This window comes from Gallus gallus, chromosome 6 (genome assembly GCF_016699485.2).
Source record: "Gallus gallus isolate bGalGal1 chromosome 6, bGalGal1.mat.broiler.GRCg7b, whole genome shotgun sequence".
In the NCBI taxonomy this organism is placed as follows: domain Eukaryota; kingdom Metazoa; phylum Chordata; class Aves; order Galliformes; family Phasianidae; genus Gallus; species Gallus gallus.
In genome coordinates this window covers 29,551,047-29,577,673 of record NC_052537.1, presented here as the reverse complement: position 1 = coordinate 29,577,673, position 26,627 = coordinate 29,551,047, and the positions used below count along the sequence as shown (strand labels likewise).

At 35.6% G+C, this 26,627-nt stretch overlaps 1 protein-coding gene and 1 long non-coding RNA gene across 2 annotated transcripts in view; one reads left to right on the top strand and one right to left on the bottom strand.

Annotated features, from left to right (window-relative positions):
- The window catches only part of LOC121111137, a 48,734-nt gene that overhangs the window by 8,072 nt on the left and 14,035 nt on the right, over positions 1-26,627 (top strand). Inside the window, exon 2 of the long non-coding RNA XR_005860799.2 lies at positions 23,641-23,755. This is a non-coding gene — a long non-coding RNA (uncharacterized LOC121111137). The remainder of the gene's footprint in view (positions 1-23,640; positions 23,756-26,627) is intronic.
- CCDC172 (coiled-coil domain containing 172) lies at positions 1,355-20,989 on the bottom strand. The gene is made up of 8 exons (XM_001234638.5): positions 20,545-20,989; positions 20,228-20,313; positions 16,806-16,922; positions 15,188-15,353; positions 14,573-14,674; positions 13,555-13,657; positions 2,637-2,724; positions 1,355-1,815 (listed from the first exon to the last, which is right to left on the bottom strand). The coding sequence occupies exons 1-8, from the start codon at positions 20,621-20,623 to the stop codon at positions 1,783-1,785; spliced, it is 774 nt and encodes a 257-aa protein (XP_001234639.1). The 5' UTR covers positions 20,624-20,989; the 3' UTR covers positions 1,355-1,782.

Sequence of the window (26,627 nt, the reverse complement as noted above, 5' to 3'; positions counted from 1 at the left end):
GGTGCAACTAGTTTTGTTGAATCAGAAATATCTCTGAAAAGAGCATGCTGTATTTCTTTTCCCCAGATGCATTTTCAGGCCACTTAGGGACATAAATTTATCATATTTATGGATCTAATATGGTTATTGGACGCTACTGCTCATTTCATTTACCCATAAGTTATACATCTGCAATTCTGATCTAAGGCATTGAGTTCTGTTTTATGTAATACCTGAGGGTTTGATCTGCTGTGGTTTTTTTCTCCCGTATATGGGCTGCATAACCATATAGATATTGGCTCATTCCAATGAAATGCAAAGGATTCTTGTACATAAAGCAACCATAAGTGGAAAAAACTGAAGTTTAAAAGTAAGTTCTTCCTGGTTGATTAATCAGTATACTTAATGTAGTTGAGCTCACTTAGATTAATAAAATGACAAGGATAAACTTTGCTATACTAGCAAATCATGAATTTATAATTGCTTCCAGCATCTAAACCCCGAAATAGCATTGGTTTTACTGTCAGTAGACACTCTAATATGCAACTGTGCCACTTTGCAAATGTTCTGAATTTGACCAAACCCCACAAGCAGTAGCTGCCTAACTTACAGAGTCAGGCAGTCCCATAGGAGTGAGAGCACCTAAGTTGTTTAAAAATTAAGCACATCCTAGGAGGATCTCTTTAAGGGAAAAGACAAATTATAAGGAATTTTGCTCCAACAGCACTGGCAACTAGGAAGGATAGTTCCAACCTCTTGGAATTATCCCAGTTAACAAAAAGAATCAGAATACTCTTTGATCCCAATGCTGAGGATCAAACCTTGACAGAAATTTGAAAAGGCAACTGTGTCTGAACAGAAAAAACAACTCCCAACATCTCAGGCAGAATGTGGTCAACTTCCAAAAGAGATTGATTCCTACCCTCTTAATAAAACACTTCTTGCAGTTTTATGTGTAACAGAGCTCTGAAGGCTCTGAACGTAGAAAAACCAGTGCAGAACAGTTATTCATTTCACTGAGGTGAGAAAAATGTTGCATATTCCTGAGTGAAGAGGGTTCCTTACTTAATGGAATTTTTTCCCTGGTTCCCCAGAATTGTGGACTACTCATTTAAATAGAGTTCAGTCTGTTGTCAAGTGATAAAGTGTATTCAGTATTCATAGGTTGTAGGAGAAGAGAATAAGTTTTACGATACAACCAGAAAACAAATGCTAAGTAGCGGACTGGTTTACAATAACTGGAGACATCTACTGGTCAGTAGATTTGCAAGTTATTCTGCACAATCATCCTATATTACTAGAGTTGAGCTGTTTCTGAGAGCTTGTTAGAGAGCTGCATTGTCAAGTTATAAACTAAATAGCCACAGCTGTTTAATATAGTTTATTTATTGATGGTAATAGCAGTCCTCCTGTCAAGTAAGACCACATCACTAACTTAAAAGGAGAATTCTCCTTCTAAAAAAAGTACATAGAGAATGGAGTTTGTAATATGGGAACTTGGCTGTATGTGTAACAGATGAAGTGTTGTCCATTCATGAGCAACAGAGGAATCTAAGGATGGATAGCTGTTAATTTGAGGAAGGATAAACACGCAGAAAAAAAGAAAAGACAAACAAAAGCTACCCCCCCTCCCCCCTACTTTTAAATTAATAGAAATCAATCTTAATGTAAAATAAAGGCACATACAAACTGGTTTAACCAAACGAGAAACACAAAAAGCAATCCTGAGAGAGCCTGAGTGAAATTGTTTTACAATACTCAGACTAACTTCTATGACACTTCATAAGATGTGTCACACATTATTCACTTGTCTGAAGACTTTTTCTGTGATAGTTTCTGGAAAACAGAAAGAATTGAATTATAGAAAATCAAATTGAATGAGTTCACTGTGTTCTTTACAGAGAAGCTTTTAAACATTACACTGTTTTTGTTTCTGAAGTTTGACAGCCATAATAAAATTAATGGATGAAGCAGAAGAAAGTTACATTCCTCCAACAGGAATTTGAAAATGATCATGAGTCAGTAATACAAAATTTCCATGACTGATATTCTGCTATTGATGCAGAATAACAGCTGCATCTTCATACAACTCAATCAGGGGCTCCACAATGAACTTTTAAAAACCCTTTTGTTTTCAAAAATGAGACTTCAAAACATTTCTTCTCTGTGTGTTCTTACACAGACTGACAATCAAAAAATGTGAAGTTAGGACTGACATCTAGAGAAAAACATAATTTAAGAGATTTTTGTGAAGTACTTGTGAGTGGGCAAAATAAAATGTTTCCCTAAAAGGATGCAATTATGGTCTTATTTCTCCATATTCCCATCTTTCATTTAACTGACAGCTGGAGTTAAAGATTAACTTAGCTCCTAAACGCATAGTAGTGTGCAGCTTTCAAGAAATTAATGATTATTGCTATACCCCATAAAGATCTTTCTTGTGTAAACAATGTGTCTTTAAATTCTCTTTCTTTGCTTATATTCCTGGACACTTGGAAATAATAGGTTAAAACAGATGGGAATTGAGTGCACCTGCAATGCAAGGATGTTTGGCTTTGTACATAGTATAAAACGCTTATCTAAAACCACTGCTAATCATCTTAAATTACACCTTTATAAATATCAAGAACTTAAAATATGTAGTGAGAATAGCATACCATTTGCAGAATTTCAACTTCTGTTCGAAGAGTCTCATAAATGCTTTCCCAGTCATCATCTTTGTAATTTTCCAATTCTTTCTTAAGCCTGTGTCCAAAGAAATTAACAATTTTTTATAGCAGCCAATTGCTGCTTGGATTATTTTGTTCAGTTTTGGTCCCAGTTGTCAATTTGACTAATGTGAGAAAACTCTCATTGATTTGTTGCACGATCAGGATTTCAGTTTGCTAGTTCTTGTAACTGGCGAAGTGCCGCTCTCACACATTATCGCTGGATTTCATTCACCACTGCCAGTAATGGTGACAACGTGGAGAACTTCAGAAAATGGCAATTTGGGTTTTTAAAAAGTGTATCTTGACTGAATGCTTGATTAGACAAATTTCTAGACTATGCTGTTATAAACCATGAAAGATTTATGACCTCATTAATTATCATTTTCCTTATTTAAACTTGTGAGTATGAGTGTTGATACTTGGGAAACACCATATGTTGCTGATCTTGTTTACTTGAGCATCCACTCGTTGATGCCAGTGAAGAAGCACTGGATTAGATGAGCACTCTGCCTGACCCAGTGTGGCAATTCTGTGCAGTCTATTCCATACCCATCCACAGGTTCCTTCTCTACAATAAGGACTACTTTTAATGTAGTGATTTTTCCTATTGAAAAGAGCATGGCTTTTTTCCCCATTCTTTCAGGCCTACGTGATGATCCCCATAAAAATTTTCTGCTAAAAATATTAATTGAAATTATTTTTAATTAAAAACATTAGTAGCTTCCTAACTGGCTAAAATCTGTTAAGGAATCAAACAGTATGGAGTCAGTTAGAAAATCAGAGCTTTCTCTTATCTGCTTGAGGCATGAAATAGTATTTACAAACAGTGCCGAACTATTTTTACCATCAGTATGGAAGCAGTTTATAAAAACAAACAGCAACAGGATTCTCAGTTGCTGCAGCTACTGAGCCACTGCAGCTCTTCTCCAAATATCTTGAGAGAACAAAAAGAGACAGAAGACTTGGCTTATCTAACACTGCCTACAAACCAGGGTCACAGATCTTTTTTTTTTTTTTTTTTTTTTTGGAAAGCCAGAAAAATGTTCATCTGGGAGGAAAAAAAGACCTCTGTAGAAAGAGATTCCAAGGGGAACATCAGTGTTTAAGAAACCTGTAGGTCATTTGTTATTCTAAAAGTAGACACCGAAACTTTGCTCAGCAGTGCTACATTGGTTTAGATTACTGCTCAGCAGGCCAAGAAATATCTCTGCCAGAGCTTTTAGGAGTCTGATGAATACTTTACATTGAGCCTTTCCATGGCTGTTGGAAGGGAAGCATCACAAGAGAGCTGAAGCTGCTTACTCTTCATGCAGTTTCAGCAATTGATGCTGAGTACTGTGGGCCGTACAGACTGAAAAAAGGAGGAAAGGTACATGTTTTGGTTCTCATTAAATAGCTAATCTAATGCATCAAAGCAGAACACTTTTTCTACTGAGGTTGAAAGAAAAGGTAGCAACCTTTTATTGCCTCTTATAGTATATAAAAGAAAAAAGAAATCTAGTCCTGTTATATAAATAATGCCCTTCCCCACCTCTCCTAGTGCAGATAGACTTGAGATTCTTCACAAGATAATGTGTGTTTGACATATGAATGGCTTTGGTAATAGTAAAAGGTATAGCCCAATGTGAGAAAAATAGCTTAGTCACCACATGGCTTTAGAATAGTAGTGTAGGACTGAACCTCAAGCTTCTTCTGCTGTTTCTCTAGAAAACATAAATATCTTACCATCAATATGGAAGCTATGTCAGCCCTGTGTGCATGTTACAAAGCAGGAAATGCCTTCTCTTTTGGAAATACTTCTTCTGTATTCATAACACATACAAGTGTTTGAACAAAAGGAAATTCTGAACTCTGAGAAATTAAGTACTCGTGCTACTGTAGTACAGTGCTAGTTTACAGACCATGTCATTGAGAAAAGCTTAATTCAAGGTCTAAGTTAAGCTTTTGATGTTGATTAAAGCAGATTAACCTCATTGCCTTCCCTCCTCGTTTTTTTTTTTTCTCTGTGCTTTCTGCTAGTGGGATTGTACAACCTTCATTTAAGAGAAACAAAAGCCCTACTTTACTGAATTTTCTATAAGGAAAGTTGTGGTCTATTCATCTCTGAGAGAAAGTTCTCTCATTGTCTTTGACGTTGCAGCACTGATGCACAGCCTGTTTGGTGGCTGTCAGCTAAGAGTGATACCCATCCATGTTAGGTGTACACTAAGGACAGAACAACCAGAAGATAAGCAGTAACAGGTGCTTATCTGTGTCTTGGGATTCTGGATGAATTACTACTGATGATGTGCTTTGAAACTGTTAAGCTTTGCATATGGACTTTTAAATTTCATTTAAAATATTTTAGAAAACTTTTAAATGTGGTGACAGCACAGCTCCTTGTAAAGCATTGGGTAGCAATGATAAAAGTCATTTATTCAAACGTGGTGTTTAATTTTTGCATTAATCAATTGATTCTGCATTCAGGTCTTCCTTTTTTTTTTTTTTCTTATTTAGAAGCTAGATAATTACAGTATGTGCCAGGAATATTATATTCACAAAACAAGGGCTGCCTGTTATGTTACAGTCTACACAATTAATGCATTGGAGACGCCTGAGTTACTGAATAAATGATGAAGTTTTACCAGAAGGAATGTGAGACAATGGAACTATTCAAAATAATGCTTAACCTGGAAGGAGACTTAGCTTTTTTCATTTTACATTTAAGATAAGCAGGATATTCATATTCATCTTTTCACTATCAGATTGAATGTGCAAACCAATTATTCATGGAAGTATACTGCCTAGATGTAGGACAGCTTTTCTGTCACCTTTGGAAATGGAAAGAGATGTACCTTTTGCCAGAACAAGGATTAATATGACAATTATACCCTCCTAACAACTATGATAAAAAAAACAAATCTATTGAAAAATCTGAGAAGATATTTTAGTTTAGGCCTTACGTGTCCTTTATTTTAGTTTTGAGCATTTTGATCTTCTAAAAGGCCATCAAGTATACTTTTTAAAAAATGTAATTGCACTGGGTTAACATTGTATTGTTAAATTACTGATTTTCAGGTAATGGGCTCTAATGAAAAGCTGGGCCGGAAGTGCCTGGTTTGTGAGAGGAGGTTTGAAAAGTTTAAGATAAATGGCAATAGTAAACCCTACCCTTAAATCAAGTAGGTGGGACAATAACATCAGAATGTTTTTTGAATGCTAGCTTGCCCAAGGCTGACCTCAGCTATCAATGGCCCATTTTCCATTACTCTGGAATACTAGAAGTGACAAAGAGATGAAGATGGAGATCACTGAAGATGATCGATTTTGCCGCTGTGAAATGAGCACATCTATTAAATATCATTGGCATTTGTGGTTGATACGCACTCTACTTGAATTTTAGCTGTATATGCAGAAGGCAAATAGGAAAAATAATTGTGAAATCAATAGATGTTGGTATTATGAATTGAAGTGTGATGAAAAAAACGTTACTGTCAGACAGATCTGTCTGAAAATCATCCACAGACTTGTAATACTGGATCAAGACTTGGTAGCCCAAACCTACAATTTAAGTATAATTTTATGTAAAGAGATCTCAAAAAAGAAATACTTTGTTCAAAGAGATGGATGAATATACATTTTAGAGGCTTTTTTGTCTAAGCGGAAGACAAAGACCTGATCTGGTTATTATTGGAACTGCAAAAGGAACAGACAGTTTCTCAGTTATATTTTAGTGAGACAAGAAAGAAAGTATTCTTCTTGTTCTTTCCTTCTGTCTCCAACTTGCATATGATTGCCATTCCATTTTTTAACTGTAAGTACAAGAGAAAACGTTAGAGTATTATAAATCAAATTGCTTGATGCTGGTGAAAAAGGATAGGATTTATGATACAAAACTGGGAGCTCTCTAAGAAGTTATATATAAACCCAAGAGTATGTATGTGGATTTTCCTGAATTTTTATCAGAAAGGTCAGAAGAAACATTTATCAAGGTTTTAAGATTTTATTTAAACTGAAGAAAAGAATAAAAGTCTGACTTACAGTCTCAGGCCAAAACCAAAGCTAATGTACTGGGGCCACTCAGTCTCACTTCAGTACTGGAACTAGATTAATGTGTATTGTAAGAGCAAAAAAGCGTGAACAAGATTTTGCTGGATATCTACAACTTGCTGACATGACTAAACCAAAAATACTATTGATACAACTGAAAAAGTCAATGAACTTCAGACTATTATTAATTAGTTGTGGAAGGGAGAAAATGAGTCCTAAATGGAATTTAGTATCCTGAAACAACAAATTCAAGCACTTGAGTTGAACAAATAAGTTATAAAAGTGCATGCTCAATGGATCAGAAAGAGCATAAAAATTAAGATGTAGAAATTATAATAAATGCTAGTAAGAAGACATAACAAAAGCAAACAGTATACTAGGCTATGAAACAATTGGAATCAAATGTAAATGAAAATAACACTGTCAAAGAACACTACGTATAAAAGCATAAAACTGGTGGTTTCTCTGGAAGAGCTTTAAGGAATGTACTATTATTATAATTGATTAAACGTGGAAAGTTTAAAACACATGAAATTAAGCTACGCATTTAGAATGAGATCATCTGCACAGGCAGCTGACCAAGGTTGTATGAACTGCTTAGCATTGGAACAGAGTGTAAGGAGAGGTTACAGCAGAAAAGAAAAACTGCTAAGCATCAAAACTGAAACGCTTATCCCAACGTCAATAAGATTCCTATTGAAAGGCATGGAAAATAAATAAATATGGGTCAAGGATCCTTCTAGTTCAAATATCTTGACTTTTGTACTGTACAAGTTAAATCAGGTTTTAGTCTAGGTGGATTAATACAACTATCCTATTACAGGAATTATTATTTCTATAGTGGGCTGCTGTGTTTTAAGAGAAATGTAATATTTTCTTAGAGCTAAAAAGACATATCCATATTTTCCTTTGCAATATGGGCTCTCCATTCCCCATGCACCTTCCAGGTTGAATGCATCTTTCTTGAAAAACAGGTGAAAGATTCCAAATGGAGTTGTCATGATCTGCAATGTCAAAATTTTCTTGGTTTTTGTCGTCGTTTATTTGTTTGTTTTTGTTTTTGTTGGAAATAGTTCCTGCTTTTATCTTTTCCACAGCTATATTTACTTTCAGTGTTTATAGGTGAGTTCTGTTAGCATAGTATGCTCAGACCTTTCTTCTTTACTTCAAAGTGTCCTGTATTTATCCTTAGTGTATCCTAATCCTTAGTTATGCACAAGTACATGAACTAGTATTGTATGTAAAGACATCCCTCCTCTCTTTGCTCTATAAGAACTAGAGTTCTTTCCTTTTCTTTAAAAGATTTATATGCCAAAGGCATTATAAAAAAATCTGAGTACGATCAGTTGTGACTGCAGTTACCTTCTTGCAGCTCTTTTTTTTTCAGTCCTATTAATGTTGTTGCTTCATTTCATTCAAGTCATTTCCTTGCTCAAAATTTTTAATATGAATTCTTCAGCTTAATTAATAGTGGGATATCAAATACTTTACTAACATCTATATGGATGACATTGCATTTTTTTTTTTTGCCTAACCAATTGCTGTCCTATGAAAGAAAGATATCATTAGTCACATTTGATCTATTTTTTGTAAATCCATACTGCAATTTATAATTGAAGCATTTTTAACATAATTCAAACTATAATAGTTTCACTGGACACTGCTATTAGAAGGAAAAGCTTAAAAAATCAATGAGAAGATTGTCATTAAAAAAACTCATTTTAAACCACATATATTACACCAGAGATTGATATCTCCTGATTATAAATTTAACGTAAAATTTAATTGCAAGATGTTTTTTTTCAAAACCACCAGAAACATGGCCTTAGGCAGTCCGTTCAGAATAGATATTCAGGTTTCAACAAAAAGCCTCCCTTTATACTACTGTGAAAATTTTAAGTAGAAATGGTATACTCTTAGTCTAAATAAATTCTGATGAAAATTATTTCTGCATTTCCTTACATAAGGCAGCACATTATTCTAAAATTAAAATGAGGAAGAAGACTAAAAAATTATCAAAAAAAATGCAATAAGTAATTACAGGTAATATATTAGTTCAGTGCCATAATTAGGAATTTCCTTATATCAGTTGAAGGCTCTGCTTGATTCTGTCTTATACCATTTAAGTGGTGCTATTTGCAACCAGCCCAGGAAATGGGACTCAATAGAGCTACTGCCGAAGTTTTCTCTTGCTGTTCTGTATGTGGGGTTGACACTGGCATTGCAAATAGTTAAAATAAGGCTTTTGATTTTTATTGCATGCCTTTCCTGAAAAAGACCACTTTTCTTGAAGATATCTCTGAATGATGTGTCCATACATGAGACCTATGATTTTTAGGGAGCCTACACTGAGGAAAATGCTGAAGTGTCTTGAATAGAGAGAACAAGAAACAGAAATTTGTATGCCTTTGTATTTTTGAACTGTTACTTTGTTTGTAGTGCTTTACATACATTACGTTCAGGTCAGCTTGAAAGCACATTGTGCTGTTAACAACTGCACGAAGAATGCTGACAAGTATGAAAAATTTAGCATCTGAGATTAACAATGGAGGTGTAATCACCACCAGAAACCTCAGAACTTCCTGAGTGAAAATTATGGACTGAATAAAATGAATTGAAATTACAAATTATTTTTGGTTTATGTATTGTTAACTGGAACAGGCTTTAATTACATAATTATTTTCTCAAGTATTGAGAAGATTCAGGTTGTTTAAATCTTGATTATTTATTGCTCTTTAAATTTTTATGATTGGCTTAAAGTATCTTATTTTTCTGGTCTTTTTTCCTCCCTCTCATTATCTTTACAGAAAGGAGCAGTAAACAAAATAGCAGAATTTCAATGTTTTGTGTTTTCTTTTCATGCTCAGTAACATTCTAGAACTTTTATGAAAAGAAGAATGGAAAAGAATTTAAAGAATAGAAAGACTCATTCATTTCAATTCAATAATAAATTAAGCAACACCAGAATGTAGTTCAGTACAAGAAAAAGCCTAACACTGGAGATTGCCCTAGGAAAATGTGAAATGCCCTATGAAATGATCATTTCTGATGAAGAACCCCACTTTTAATGAACCCCACTTTTAATGCTGCACATACAAGCCTATATATACAGCAGTCAGTATATTTCACATACATGCTTGGAATATAACTGGAAGTCAAAGTTTTGGTGTGTAAGTAATAATAAAATAAATTGAAAAATAAACTGAAGAACAGTAATCTGAACAAGAATACAAAAGTGAGCAATTCTGTGAAATAAAAACCGTATGCAAGATTCGGCTTCTCTTATATTTGTGGACATTTCCATCTTTTAAGAAAGGAGGGGAAGAGACAGTGTTGAAATAAATCATTTTGGAGCATATTAAATAGCAACAGCAACAAAAGAACATAAAATCAAAACTACTGAAGGATGTAGAACATTCCTAGTTGTGCTAGGGATGAGTACTTTAGGTACAGAATGTACATAATTCACCTGTTATGTATGGTTACTTTATGCAAGGCAGTACAAGTGAAATTTTGAGACTTCAGAAGTTAGTGATAGGCAGATTATAGCAGCAGATGTCAGGTAATGTGTTTTTCTGCCATTGGAATTACTGTTGACAGCAGTTTTCCTTCCCTAACAAGAAGTTGGAGCACTCTCAGGGATCTCAAGGAACATTACTGACTTGAAGTTTGGGTTTGCTGGTAGATTTGTTTCCCTCATTTTAGCTGTAGTGGTTCAATGATCCTTGCCTTAATTAATTTTACTATATTTTGGCATGAAGATTATCGCTGCCATATTTTAGAATCATTTCTGGTCATATGACACCTCCCAGCTTACATCAGCAGAAAAGGAAATCGTGTCTTTGGCAGCGTTGGGGCAGGAAAACATTCCCTCTAGGCAAGATATTAAAATGCTGCATTTTGAAAGTGTGATTTTCACTACAGTTGTATCACATAAAAACCATAATATCTAATACAATAATTTATATCTCATACAAACCATAATATATTTTTCATTATGATTCATTAATAATCATTAAGGTTGGAAAAGACCTCTACAATTATCTAGTCCAACCAACTAGTTGACCCATCCCCCCCATGCCCACCTTCTTGAAGCCCTGCAGTGACGGTAGCTTCACCACTTCCCTGGGCAGCCTGTTCCAGTGCCTGACCTCCATTTTTTCTCCAAATAAGACAATTTTTGGAAAGGTGCCTACCTTGCCCCCCCCAAATCCAAATTTTATTTTATATTTAGTCTTTATCCATAACTACGTCTGTGCTCAACATTCAAATTTTGCTTAGCTTTTTTCAGTATCACGTGTATTAGAACAAGCTGTAATTGCAGCACCAATAGTTGGAATGAACAGTGTGTGCTTCTCATGACCTTTTGTAATTCTTTGATGGATTTGGGAGAAATTGTATGAAACTGCAGATATGGTATAAGGCATTTTTCTCAGTTCAAAGATAAATTGCTGTAATTTGAATTAGCTGGCTACACTCTTCAGCTGAAATACAATTTACTTTAAGATATATACTTAATTGTAATGAAGACTCTTGCCTTGCCAGCTACTTTTGATATTGATTTTTAAACTGAGACTAGGTATGTGATACAATAACAGACTTACAGGGTGGCATGGGAGCTACATATATCAGGTTATTGATGCTGACTGTCTCTCACATTTGTTCTAAGAAAGCATTAAACACATTGGTATTTTTATCATTTAAAAAGTGGTGTGGTTTCCTACTCAGTAAAATAGAGAAAATCAAATTTTATTCTTATTTATCAGAAAAAAATAATTATTTTTGATCCACATTGTTTATCTTATGTCAAAGAATTTTTCTCTGGATAACGTATACTAAATGCAACGTTCAGTAAAAATGAAAAAATATATTCCTACAGCAGATTCCATAAGAAGGAAAAAAAAAAACAACCTTAATTAAAGAAAACACTTGTCTTATTAGGCTACAAAATATTGCTTCTCAAGCACAGTGGGTACAATCAATAGTGTATCTAAGATTGTATTAATTAGAACTTTGGCTGCAGAGGATCCTTCAAAAGAGCCAGAGGTGCAAAGAGGCTGTTGGGAAGGCCTCCTTGTTTGCCCCAGGTCCTGGGGTTCACTCCAGTTTGTCTTGCCACTGCTACAGAAATGCTTCTGTACTCTCAGGTTCCCCTAGTGAGGGCAGCTGGAGGAGTGAACAGGATGGTTCACTCGAGAATCTGCTGCAGAGGGACTATTGGCATTGACTGAGCATGTCCTGTGCTGCAGTAGTAACAGTAGTAGCACTTTATCTAGATTTTGCACTACGTGCAGCTATCAAATAGTGCCAGGTTATCCTGACCATAATATTAGGCATTTTATGAAGTAAAAAAATCTCACCATCCCTCTTTCTTTGGTTGTAAATTCAGAATATTTTATCCCCTGTTGTGTATTCCACCTACGTGATACTGAAGTACAGTTCCACAAAGAACTAAGTAGAAAGATAGGTGTGTATGGACGGGGATCTCATAGTGAATCAGTGGCAGAGCTGGGGATTTAAAGTAATCTAATGCCTGCTACTTCTGTAGCATAGGAAACCCGTTACAGAAAACTAATTATGGCAATTTGAATATTAAGTGGCATTACGGCAGTAAACTACTCCAAGGGAAATGTGTTACTTAGAAAGAAGTTGACAACCTCATGTATCACAAAACCTAACATACCATGATGGAATGAATAATGTAAGGGAATGAATTATAACAGGCTGTCTTACAACTGCAACAGAATTGCAACTGTTATTATTATTTACATTGTCCTTTATGTATATGTTGAATGCAAAGTTTTTGCCACTGTATGCAGAACTGTGAACTAATTAATTTTTATGTTGAAAGAAATTTGGCCATGTCTCAACACCATGTAAAAGGTTGAAGAGAGTTAGTAATGGGGCTGATATATCATTTTCTTTCAGAAACTGGTATTCAGCAAAATATAGACCTTTAACAAATCATTCAGAAAAACTTCCAGTGTTCCTTGCAACATTTTATTTCTCCACTGAAAGATTTCAGAGGAAAAGAAACCTTGCATTTATTCATTATAGTCAAGAACTTAAGAAATGTATAGAACAAAGTGTGATGTTAACAAAAGTTGGTTTTTTTTCTTAATAATTTCTTAGAGAAAAAATCGGGCCAACTCTTTTCTAGGAGTTTCTTTGCATTGAACATTACATTCTTTTGTGTATGGTGAAAATGCAAATGTCAACAGACAACAAAAGAGTCATGTCAGGTCAGTTCCTAGGAAGCAACATTCACTGCTAAGAGCATATGAAAGGTCTTCTGTCTTGTTTAAATTTACAAAATATTTTTCTAAACTAGCTCAACTAGAAGTCACGCTAGACCTGATGGTAGGGACAGTAGAGAAAATAAACCTGCATTTAGTAAGTTCTATATGCAAGACCCAGCTGAGCTGAAGAGGTTATTATGGCCCATCCATTCTATCACCACCAGGCTCCGTGGAAGGTTCAGTCACTTAGTGCATGTACCCTTTGGATAGTTCATTGATATTCTTTGTATCACTACTGTTTTTCCAAAAATGGAGGAGCTTGCGTACTGCCCAAGGAGTGGGCTTTTGCTCTTCCTCCAAGTTTGACTGGGACTTCCCTTCAACTGCTTTCAGTTTTTAGTTTATTGCAGCGTGCGTGTAAGGGTGGAGGTCTGTAACAAACAACAGGAATTTGTAGCTTGTGATAAACACAACTGATACTCCTGATTTCCAGTGAGTATTGTATAGGAAAGATAAAACAGTCACTGCCACCAGAACTGGTTTGTAATTATTGAGTTAAACTTAAATTTAAGCATCTACTAACACGAGACTCTTACCTTAAACATTCTGGATTGGTCTGAGGTTTTTCAGTCACTTGGACTTTTTCTGCTTCTAAAGCTTTCATTGTTCCTTCAGCCTCCTTGATTAATTTCTCAAGGTCTAAAAAAACAATCATGATCTTATAAATATATATTAATCATCCATATTCAAAGAGGGTCTGCATTCTTTAAATTTAGATAACATTTCTTGCTGTTAAACTGTAGGGAAAAGTCATCTGAATAAAGAACATGTGTTATTTTAGTATTGTAATTGATATACTCATTACAGTATTTTATAAAATCGTGTTCCTTTTCCCACACAGTCTGTGAACATGTATGTAGTCTTTCTTTCCTAACTCATTTACTATGATTTACATTTTTGTAAAGTAACCACCCTATTGCCTGTCAGCACTTTTGACACAGAACTTTTCTTTCCTCTGCACCTTTTTACTTGTTTTTTTAATAGGTGTTTTTGTTTATTCAACACGTTCTCCCCATCCTTGCATGTAGGCTCCTTTTTTACGCATTGCCTTTCATATAATAATGCACAAATGTCAGTAGAAAACAGCTATGGAGTTTACAGATCAGAGATGTATCACCACAGCCACATCCATCCCTATCAGCCTAAGTCATGTTGCTTGCTAAACATTTACATTTTAATAACTTTAATAATTCTTTAATTACAAGTTAATTGTATTTAAAAAAGACTTACGTTGATTTTAAGGTCACTCTGAAACACTTAATTCTCCATTCAAGTAAATATTTTACTAGCAAAAGTAGAATTTTATTTTTCATATTTATAGGTTATAATTCAGCAAAACTGTACATCTTGGTATCAGAGACATTCAACATAAATCTTAATGAAGTCCACTATATTTGTTATATGCATCCTAAAATGATTTATTACATAACGTAAAATATATACAATCTTATTTCTATGACTTTTTGCTGAGAAAAATAACTTGACAAAAAGGATATTTCGGAATCATTTGTCAAGGCAGAAATTATGATCATAACAACTGATTATAAAGCACACCTTTGAGTTCACTTTTGAGAGTAAATAATTCCTGTTTTAATTCATTCTTCTGCAGCTGGAGTGCATTTAAATGAACATTCTTATGTTCCATTGTCTCCATTTCTAAGGAAATAAACAATTATATTTTAAATTAAAAGGCATTGTATTTTAAGTCTCCATGATATAATTTTAAATATTCTTGACTTTTATCCATCTTTTCATGTGGACTGTGTCCAGCTAGTGCATGCTTTTTCTTGAAATGCAACATCTGTCTTAGCACCAGTTAAGAATTTAACTGCTCTAAATACAATGAAGGATTATTTTGCATATCTTAGAGGTTAGAATTGTGTTTGTATTGGATTGCTTCTCAATCTAACTCTCAGTTTTGGGAAACCTTGTATTCTCTATCTTAACACAAATAAACATGGTTGGAAATGTCTGAAAAGTTTGGACAGTAGAAGAGGCTTTAATAATCTTTATGTAATGTCGTATGCCAGGCCACTCTCTTCCAGTATTGTGTTTAGGGGTGGTTTCAGACAGCAGGAGAATGGGGTTAAAATTATTGTTTGTTAACAGAGTTATACTGTACTGATTTGCATTCTCCAGTAACATAAGATAATTTAATACAAGATTTACCATTTTTTAACACAGCAGCTTCTTTCTCTAAATCATTTATTTCAGTCTTGGCTTTTTTTTTAATTAGAAGTTCTCTATTGCTTGTTAGTCCATACTCATCATTAAACTCTGTTACTTCCCTAGTAAAATTATCTTCCTCTTCAGTCATTTTTCTCTTTGCATCTGTCTGAAAAAAAGAAATGGCAAATTCAATGCTTAAGTGGAAAAAATGAACGTTTTGTTAAGCTAGCAGATGGAAACATACTTGTTGCCTATGCTTAAAATTTATATATGTTGTGTATTCACTTTTCCTGACTTGGAAGAACATGAAGATGGCCTACAGCTCTACCATTTTGTCTGCTGTTCTAACCTTTTTTCCTTATAGAGTGAAGGATATATTCTTCCTTTAAAAAAATATTTTAAAAAATTCACTAAGTCAAGTTATATACTTGTGTAATTGGTTTTAAGTGCAACTCATTGTTGAAATTACTGCTAAGTTCTATTTAAAGTCCATAGTATACTGTGGCCACTATTTTTTAGTCTGCTGTTAAATAAAGTTGTAGTTTACTCCTGTGCAAAAGGCAGACTTGCTTTATTTCCCTAGATAACTATTAAGTCAGCTATGGTTGATAAGGAGTCGTTTCATTCCCTGGAAAAAAATAATCCTAAAGACAAGGGTAACAGTAAATAGTAAAGGGTAAATAGTAAAATAATAAAAGTAGAATTTAAAGTTCCTTTAAAAAATGCTGACTAAATTATATTAGAAGAAATAGCTTTATATACAGGAAGAAAGACACAATTATCTATATTTCAAAACTTCACAATTAAAATTAATCAAATTTCACAAATTTCTTCAGAGGATATTTTCTGCAGAGGAACTTTTCTATGATATTTTTACTACTTTTTCTTCCTTCCTTCCTACATTTAAGATAGGGAATATTTTGAATGTTGAAGTAATATGACTAAGTTAAAGTAAGAATTTAATGGTAATACTAGCGATCCATACTCAATGTTGAAAATTCAGATTTGCTGATTTGAGATATGAATACATATGCAGGGAAGACTACTCTTGTGTGACCTTACTTAAAGACTCAGGGATACACCATGCAGAAAGAGGAAGGCAATATTCGGGTTGGCATGGCAGTGAACTGAAAATGTTGTATGTTGCAATGACTACTTTTCAAAAGGGGGCTGAGTGTTTTTGGTTTAAAAGAGATTATGTGCAATGTCAGGATTCCTGAAATGTGGTGTTGGGCTTCCTGAGATTTTCCTCTGATACTTCTCAGTATATTTTACAGTGGTTGAGACAGTCCAATTGAAGGTGAGATTTTACTGCTTTTAGAAAGGAAATGTGTCATGATTGGAACTCAGTCACACAATAGCAGACGTTAGAAACTGAAATTAAGAATGTGAAATCAGCTTTGTAGGTCAACTGCAGTATATATTACCTTAGATCATTAAAGTGAGAATTAAATTGAAAATTCAAAGCAATAATCTAACTACATTTACATTTTTTAAGTATGCTGGTGTAAAAAGAAAAATTGATTATTCAGATTTATAATATTTTTTTCAAAATTTATGGCTGCATAAACTTGTACAGTACAAATGCACTACTTGAATACCATAGCTGGAAACATACTAAGTTTTTGAGAAGAATGCTTTTCTGGTTAATAAGTTCAGCTTTCTGTTTCTCCAAGCTGTCTTCACGTTTCTTCAAAATTTCTAAGAAGAACATTTTTTCAGACAGCTGTTGAACCTTCCAAGAGAAAACAAAAAGTTATGAAATAAGGTTATTGGTTTTTTATTTCATATACTTTTATATTGGACTTAAGGATCTTGGTCTGGTTGAAACACAGCTGGCATAGCTGCTGCTGCTGCTGGACTAGGAAAAGCATAGCAGCTCTTCCCCCCACTTTCACCCAAAATCTTCCAGTTTACCATTAAGCTTTGGGAAAGTATTCTCTCTTTAAAAGACAAATTTGCTGCTGATCAGTCTGTCTGAAATGGTATTTTTAAATCTATGCAGTTTATATAGAATAATCTCAGGTTAAAAACAGGAAAGACATTGATCACACAGAATCTTTTATCCAACCTTAACACAGTGGCCTACGTCTCACTGCACACAGGTCGTCTCATATCAAACCAGACAACATCAGAGGGATAGAGGTCCAACTTCATTGTTCTGACTGAGGTTATCGGGATGGCTGCATATGTGATTAGCTCTGCAATGCTAGTATTGCATAGGAGAAAGAATGAGAAAGGTGCTCATGTTTTTCTGAGGACAGTTGCTGAAATTCTTAGCGAAAGAAGTGTGATGGTAAAACTACTGATAGAATAAAGACAGTTTGGCTGTAAGATGCCCGAAAACTCACACTCTAATTTCGAATATGGCTTTAAACACATTTTTTCTACATTGTAATCAGTAGTTTATCTGATAGAAAAGTATGCCTTTCAACCACTGCATTTTCAGAATTTGCTGAAGAATTCCTCTCAATTTTCCATTGCATCTACTGTGTCATTATCTAACTAAAGTTGATATCAGATGAGAAAATATAACAGCAAATAAATGGGGAGCAGCTAAGAGTTGAAAAGTCGTAGAGGATGAGAATCAGTCATTTGACGTACTGGAGAAAAGGTGTTCAGAAAATGACTCGGACTGTGATACTCAGAACAACTAGGGAAAGGAAAATTAGCTGCAGAACTGCTAGCAGACCTTAGAGGCACAGGGTAAGTATCAGGAAGTAAACTAAATGGTCAAGGTGTCACATAAGTTTGTGCGTGCAGAAACTTATTAAAAAATAATACAGATGATTCTGGAGAGAGTACAGAGGAAATGCATCTGATATCAAAAGGAGGAGGATAGTGGAATCAAATGTGCTAAGACTGGAGTGAGACAATCAGACAGGAAAGGACCAGACTTCCTCATCCCTGATATGTCTGGCATGCTAAGCATCCAGGAGGTGCTTGCCTCAGCAGTATTTATGTTGCATACTAATTCTAAGAGAGTAGATGGTCTCATACCTCTGTAATTATATTACCGAACATAACTAACTGCAGTGTAGGTTCTCCATCTGTAAGATGCCTATTTAATCTATGCATTTGCAATAGATTTTTTTTTTTTTAAGAAATCATTGAGGCATGAAAGGCAAAATGCTATAATTCAGGTTCTAATTACATGCTCCCTGATTTTACTGAACAGAGAAAATAAATAGCATTTCCTGGGAACCTTTGATTGACCAAGGGCAGTCTCTGTGAAATAGATGTCAAAACATGTTTGAACTCGGGCTCATCTGCTTGCTCAGGCATAAGCCCCTGTGCATGTTCATGCTTGGATATCAGTGCTTTTAAAGTGCAGTTATTTGGTGTGGGACAAATTAAGCAGCATTACTGAACAGCATTATTTAATGCTATTTGAATTACATTAAATATTGTAGACACATGTAAACTTAACTCCTGTACTGAAAAATAAATTACTTTTAATAATATCAATATTTATATAATCTTTAAACCTAAATACAGTCTGATTGAAATGAATTTTTCCATTCCACTTATTTTCTGTATCGTGTCCTATTTAAAAATGAATCAATGTCAGAATAAACAGGCAAATAAAATATATTTTTGTGAACACCAGATAGAATATTAGGTGGCTAAGGCACTTAAGATTTAATTAGGAAGAGTTCTTCAGCTCTTCCCATTAGTCATTTACAATAATAGCTCTACTCTTGGGATGCTCTATACCTTCCACATAAATGTTGATTGTAAATCACACTGCATCAATAACAAATTAGCAGTATAAACATAAAATAGTGTTCATAAATAAATGTAGGAGCAATACTACAAAAGGCTTTACCTAGTAAACATCACTCAGATATAATGCGTTGGCTAAATAAGTTACTGTGTTAAAGGTCTTTCGTGGCATACATGACAATAGTCTCATCTTACAACCAGTGAATATTTGTTTATGAATTTCTTTATCTGATCCTGTCAGAGTAATGTCTATGTGTGTGTATATATTTATATGTATAAATAAAATATGCCTTAAAAATGACAGAAGAATCTGTTTTTGGAAGGATCAGATTATCCTCAAAACATCTGTGTGAGATAATCCCCAAAAGGTTCTTGAAGATGTTTATTTAAATGCACAACAGTTCTAACTTCAAAGGAGACTCCATAAGCTTTCCTGTTGTGCATACACATTCCATCTGCACAGATACTTAAGCACATGGGGATGATAACTAGATTTCATTTTTCAGGCACAAGCAAATGGATTTTTAAATCATTTGTACTTACAGGTATTAATGGTGAAAGAGCTCTGCAAAACTGAATGGTTAATCTAAAGCTATGTCTGCAGTTTGGTTAAACAGAAAGCATAGTAAAATGTTAAAAGTGTTGAATGGGTTTGGAAACTTTCTCCTGTCTAGAGTGTCCCTAGCAAAACTCTAAGGCCTGGCACAATGCTGAACCCAGGCTCATAGGAAGATCTTTAGTATATGACTCAAGATCTTGTGAAGTAAATACAGTGAATGTTTCCACATATTCTCTGTGAGACAAATAAGGCCTTTAAGGAGTGGCAGTGGGCAACACAGGAATGATTTCCAAACCTCTAATAAATGCATATTTTAAATGAGAAAGTGCTATAACAAGCTACAAGACTGCTCAGACTGAGCTGCTCACACCATCCCCAAACAGCTCATCTGCTCCCTGCCCAGCTTTTTTCTGGGGAGCAGCATGGCTTTCTTTTGCCTTTGTGCTGTCTTTTTGGAAATGTTATCTCATCACGTGCCTACCCTGAGGTGAGCAAGTCAGTGAGCATACCCAGACAGCCTGCAGGGTTGGATTTGTGAGGAAAGCCACAGACAGACCTTTGCACACGTGAAGCACATAGATTCACTGGCAGTGATCATTACAGAAATGCAGATTGTACATTTTCTAGACGTTGTCTAACTCGGTGGGTGAAGCATATGCCTTGAAAGTGTTCATGAATTTATTCCCGACAGGAATAATTCATATGCTTGTAAATGTAATGTATTTCTTATTTGTACTATAAACATTCCTACTTACCTTAGTTTCTAATTTTATTTTTGCACTGTTCAGCTCTTCTTTCATTTGGTTAGTTTTTTCATGATATTTGTTTATGTCAAATTTAACTGTAAAACAAGGAAAACCTGTAAGCAAGTGTGTAAATGTTCTGTTCTTACAAAGCAATGGCATTGGCAAGAAGTCACGGGACGTCTGCCTGAAAAGCTTTTCCAGCACAACTCCCCTCATGATTTCACAGTGGTGCCACCCCACTTTTGTTGGAATGCTCTGGAATATGGAGGGGGCATTTACAGCGACCGACACCATGGGACATGCAAGATGGCGGCCATGGGGCTGACCTTGTTGGATGAGGCGCCTCTTCTCGCCTGCCTGCTTTTCCGTGAGCTGAATTTGTTGGAACAAAGTATCCAGGTTCATTTCTGACTTGTGGGCAGGTCCAGGTGTGTGAGGGCTCACTGCTCTGTGCAGGGCTGGCTGCTTAAAGCCAGGGGATGCACTGAGGGGAGGGCAGAGCAGGGTGGGCCCACTCGCAGCCCTTCCCTCAGGGCTCTGCCCCAGGTGCTGCCAGGCCTTGGCTCTGCTCTCCAGCCTCAGCCTTCCCACCGTGGCTGCTCCAAGGCTCTGGGGAGAAACCACAACGTGCAGGGAAGCCACCTGGAAAGATGACCACAGACTGTGAGAAGTGAGGGCTCAGAGGGAAACTTCAGGAAAGGGAAGCATGAACAACTGGGTCAGGGAGAGTGCAATGGCACAGCCGTGCTGAGGGAGCCCACCCAGGAAACGCACAAATGGAAATGAGCTGGCAGAGGAGCAGTAGAGTAGGGAGGGGCAGGAGAAAGATGTCTGGGGAGTCAAAAGGCCTCTGACCGTCTGAATCTTGTCAAACTTGTGTGCATTTCTCAACCCTTGATTCTCACTCAGGATTCGGGGATTTTTGATCAAACAGCTCTGACTTTATTTCTCTAGGGCCAAATGCTTTATACTGCTCTTGTGGTGTTCAAAAGCTTTCTTTTTTTTTCCTTCCATCTTCCTTTTCTGTGGAGTGTTCACCATCCATTTTTAATAACATAGCTGTTCAGATTTATTTGTCTTTTGAAGATTGATGCCTAACCTTAGCAGTTATGGAAGTAGGCTAAAATCTGCAATTGTCATACAATTCCCAAGAAAATGGGAAAACTGACTACATAAAAACAAAGTTAAAGTGATTAGGCTCAACTCAGCTGCATCACTGTTAATGGGAAATGACAGCACTTCTTTCCCAGTCGGGCTCTGTACACAAGGATCTGAACCCAGCCCGTTGTATGCTATTCTGGGGCAGCCTTGCAGATGAGATTACCGTGCTCTGAGCTTCTGCAGCTTTTTGATTTGTACATCACTGGATCGAATACCTGGAAATGTAAATAGCTGGTTGAAAATATAATTCATATTACAGGATTTGTTCTTACGCCTTGGAAAAGACTAACTACATTCCCTGCAGGGCATACCTCTGCGAAGTTGGCCTATTTGCTCTGAGGCAGAAAAAGCCTGGAGGAAAGGAACTTGCTATCCTTCCAGCATTTTCCACATTGTGAAAGATTAGAATTATTGACAGTCTGTCTTGTTAGAGTTTTCCTCAAAGGACATCCTGTCTTTAGAGTAGACTGCAGCAGAAAAAAACAGAAATTAGGAAGTCTTTGACTACAAGAAGCAAAGCAATATACATGAGAGTACAAATGCCTTAGTGCTGTTCTAAGTCAGTAGAATGAAACTGAGAATTCTGTACAGATGTTATGTTGTAGCATTTACTACTTAAAAAGCACCACATTATAGTGGTAGCATGCTATACAATTGTGCTTTTAAAAAGAAGACATTGCTCTATGTAAGAAAGAAAATGTGGGTTCTGGTGAAATGTAAAATCCTGAGACTAACACATTATGTTGCAGGAAATGCAATTATTTTTAAAAATGGAGCAAAGTGCAACTGAAGGAGAAGAGTTCACAAAAGTGAATTTAGAAAATGTTACAGAAATGAGGCTTCCTACCCAAAGGCCAAAGCAAAAGCAGATGAGTCAAATGGGAGCATTTGGTGATTGAGACAGTGATTTGTTACACAGGTCTGATGACTGAAGAAGTCATTTCACAAAATTCAAGAAAATGAACTGCTCTATCAGTGGATCAAGGAGAAAAGAAAATGAAAAGCATTCTTTGAAGTTTTTGAGACTTGACTGCTTTTGTATTTCAAACTGAAAAAGCTGCTCTAGGCTGGGATAGTGTTCAGTGTCACTTGTTAAAGAAACGACTGTTTTTTTGTAAAGGGTGCTTCAATGTCTAATTGTGGCAAAGGAACTGCTCATCCTAGAAAGAAGAGTCTGGCTCCAACTATACTTCTCACTGTCTGAGAATGACCATTCAGCACCATTAACAGTTCTGTAAAAGATTCCTTCAGATACTGGGAAAAAAAAAAAAAAAATCAAAGTGGGACCAGTCTTTGAAAAAAGACTTGATGATTTTTGACTCCTGCAGATATGTGCTTGATTTAACATTGTAAATAACTCATCAGTTCAGAGTCATATTAAGTGAACCATGCATGTACAAATGCTTCAGAATCAGGATAAGGGCCACTATTTCAAGGGTGTGTAATTTCCTAGCTTTCACAGAAATGGATGTGATGGAATGAACCTAAATGTTTCAGAATAAAAGTAAAATGTGAATTACCTTTGCTTGACTTCCACTTCTGCAGAGTATAAATCTTTTGTAAATCACTAGCTGTTAGAAAGGTGACTTCAATTTTGCTCTTCCGGTCATATCAGTACATCTTAATCTTAATCTATATCTGTATCTTAATCACTGTGCTGTAATCAGGTCATGCCTTTCTTGTGTACTTCAAAATTAGTAATTGCCATTTGTAATCAGGCTTCTGTGCTAACAGTAAAGTTTCTTCTATGAGTTTCTTCTCTTGTTTGTGTAGGAAGAAGGAAAGAAAGATTTTGTGTGTAATTTCAGGTCAGTATAAAAATTTTATCAGTGTAATTTATTTCTAAATTTTACATGCTCAGATTATTTCCCAAATTGATTTTCTGAGAGCTGAAGATGAAAGAGGCAAAGGTAAGACAGTGGCAGGTTACAGATTAGATGGTGCCCTATGGTCTTCGTATAAAGAAATACAAAGTGGAAATTAGAAATCACAGGATTGTAGTTACAAATCATTCTCCTCTTCTGTTCTTAAGATCAGCAACATTAATTTTTAATTTTTCCATTTACAAATTACACCCGTTAATTTTGAACTGCCGTATTTACACCAAAATTTCTCTGCAGCCTACAACTCTCTGGTCTTCCTTTGCTCATGGTCACCTTTGGATTTGTCATCTATTTACCTAAATTTTTTTCTATTCTTCACGAAGGAATAAAACCAAATTATTCCGTAGTGTAAATCCACAATTATCATTTTGTGTTCAGGGCTGAAGACTGAGCTATCCTGCACTGGGAAACAGCATACATATGTAACAAAGTGCACTAACCATGTGGGAGCGTGGTGTTGAGTGACAGTGCTGACAGAGGGAGACCGCAAACAGTGAGTAACCCAGTAGCTATTTGCATAAGTAAGCATAATAAATAGTCTCCATTCAAAATTAATTTTATAACGTGCCTTTTAAAATCAAACTTTTAGCCCTACCATGTAAAATAACGTTGTTAAAAGACAGCAAGAAGTGTAAAGTGGTAAAGTGTAATAGACAGGTTTTAACACAAATCCAGAGCGTAGTTTTGTTCTCCCCTTCCTGCTGGTCACCCACTGCGTGGCAGGGTAGGCTGCAGCTGTTCTGCTCCTTCCACAGCTTGGTTCCAACCCAGGCACAGCAGGATGTGGGGAGCACAGGCATAGCAGAACAAAAAATTGATGATCTCTGCTTGAATATATTTGAGTTCCTAATAATAATAAAAAGCAAAATCAAAATCTCAGCTATTTCTGAAAACCTGGAGCAGGACAGCAAAGAAGAAGAATAATAAATACAGTAATAACCTACAACTAATGGCCTATCTCAAGTTTCCTGATGAACTCAGAATAAACACAGTCTAGTCTTTATCTCTGGAAGAGTAAGAGCAAAGGGCTGAACCACAGGCTGGAAACTCTCCACTTCTGCTGGACTCCTCAGCAAAGGACTCATGAATGCACACTTTGTTTCCTCCTTGTTACAGGGAGGAAATTACAAAAATCCATACAAGAAAAATATGGAAAAATGTAGAAGTAAATCTTCATCAAATTATATGCATCCAGCATACTTCCCTGTGCTCAAAATTCCTACTTTTTTTTCAGGTGACAAAATGGTGAATTAAGGAAAAATCATGTACGTTTATAATACATGAAAAAGCGTATTAAGAAGTAACATTGTAATCCCTCTGACGTGTTTGGTTGCAATGAAGAACCCATTTCAGTAGGAATGTAAGCATTTTCCCAGCAGATGCTCTTTAGAAAGAGAGAGCCTGCTATTTGCGTTGTGATATGTCCATTTGAGTCTTACATCCAAGATTTTGCATAATTCCACCTGGAAAGGCTTCACGGGTCCCTTGAATTACAAAAGGAAAGATTAGCCTTCTAAAATTTAAGTTTTGTTGTCTCTGGCTATAGTAGCACTGCACCTGTTATACAGGTATCCACATTCTTCCTCTGCAGCGTTTTGGAGTCTGTTTCAGATGTCTGTTCTGCTGATAAACATTTATCTTGGAACTTTTTTACTTTGCTATTCTGTAGTGTTTGGGTAAGTGACAAATGATGCTCTCATTTTGAAACATTTATCAGAGCTCTTATTTATCTTGGCATAATGATAATACCTTTGCTTTTCAGATCTGGAGTGCACGTTGCAGGGCAAAATACTGCCTTAGTTTTGCCTTTTCTTAGTATATTTTCTTAGTTCTTTGTCTGGAAAATTGAAGTTTGCTTTACATAAATACTACTTATCATTAAGCAGGCATCCTGGAGAAGTGAAAAAAATCTTCTTAGAATTTAATTATTTGTGTCTTCCACATATAAAAAGATTCGCTTTTTAGCTTTTATTAACAGACATTATCCATTATGCTCTGAAGTTCTATAAGAAGGTGGGTGCCTTTAAATCTTCTCAATAAAGGGGTGTTAAAGAAACCTGACATTTTGAGGGCTCTGAGGATTTTCATGCAAGATATGTAATCTTGAACTGATGTATGGTAAACAATCTGTTGAAAACCTTTATGTTTAATCAGTTAGGTATGGTATGTTTCTTGTTACTTGCTACTCCAGTATGCTAATTTATCTCCTCTTGTTGAGCACATTTTATTTTAAATATAGAAAAATCTTAACTGAAACACAGAAAGTAATTGATTATTTTAGTTATTTCACAAGAATAATATATATATATTTTTTTAACATTTAGGTCGATTCTCAGTAACTCATATACAATGCTGCTAAGTTATCAGATGAACAGCTGTCATTATTTCTTTACTCCTTCTATTTCAGGAGACTTTAAACTATTTTTGTTGGTTCTTTAAGCTTTGTTTCTCCTTGCTATTCCTAATGTAGGGAAGATAATAATTTTGATGACTAAAACTGCATTATTATCTTTATTCATAACAGGAGAGGTATTTAGTTCAAGATCTATCTAGACAACTATTAAACCCTTACGGGATCCATTACAAGGCCAAATGAATTTGTCTGCATGCTGCAGAAAAAAAAAGACCAAAAAAACATTAGACCTCTATGTTAATAATTTTCATAGGATTAACGTTATCATTCCATCTATCACGTTCCTGCTTATAAATATGGTCGTTTCCTTACACATATGGCAAAGGCGGATGGCATGAGTCAGGCAGCAGTAAGGACCTGGTGTTGAGACTTCACACTCTCCATGCAAGAGTGTGAAGAACCAAGGAAATGTTGCCTACATGAGGAACAGGAATCTCGGTTTGACTGAAATATATATCCTAAAACTGAAAGCTTGCTCTTAGCATAGCAATTGAAACTTAATGATCTTTTAAAACCTCTCATCAAAGTTGGGCCATATGATATTTTTCAGTTACAAAACATTTTGTAGGAAGGGTCCCAATTCTATTTATTTTTTCAGACGTAAGCTGTTGTCCCTACTCCTTCAAAATAGTCTGAACAGTTTTCAGAATCCTTTTTTTTCTTCCAAAATATTGTGGAAAAGTTCTGTCCAGTCTTCATGTTATAAAAGCTGCTTTGTAAAAACCAAGATAAAAAAAAAGACCCAAACTGCATTCTTTTCCATAGATCTTCAGCAGAGCCTGTTGCGAGAGGGCAAGGGGAAATGCTTTCAAGCTAAAAGAAAAGGGATCTAGATTGGATATAAGGAAGAAGTGTTTTAAAATAATGGTGGTGAGGCACTGGAACATGTTGCCCAGAGAGATGGTTGATGCGCCATCCCTGAAGACTTTCAAGGTCAGGCTGACAGGGCTCT

What these genes read in the sequence shown, in the direction of transcription:
- CCDC172 (XM_001234638.5), bottom strand. Translation starts at nt 20,623, where the DNA reads ATGAACCTGGATACTTTGTTCCAACAAATTCAGCTCACGGAAAAGCAG. An exon ending in TCTCAAAAGTGAACTCAAAG is followed by an intron (nt 13,658 to 14,572) that starts GTGTGCTTTATA and finishes TTGTTTTTTTAG; the next exon opens with ACCTTGAGAAATTAATCAAG. An exon ending in ACCAATCCAGAATGTTTAAG is followed by an intron (nt 2,725 to 13,554) that starts GTAAGAGTCTCG and finishes CTTTGGACACAG; the next exon opens with GCTTAAGAAAGAATTGGAAA.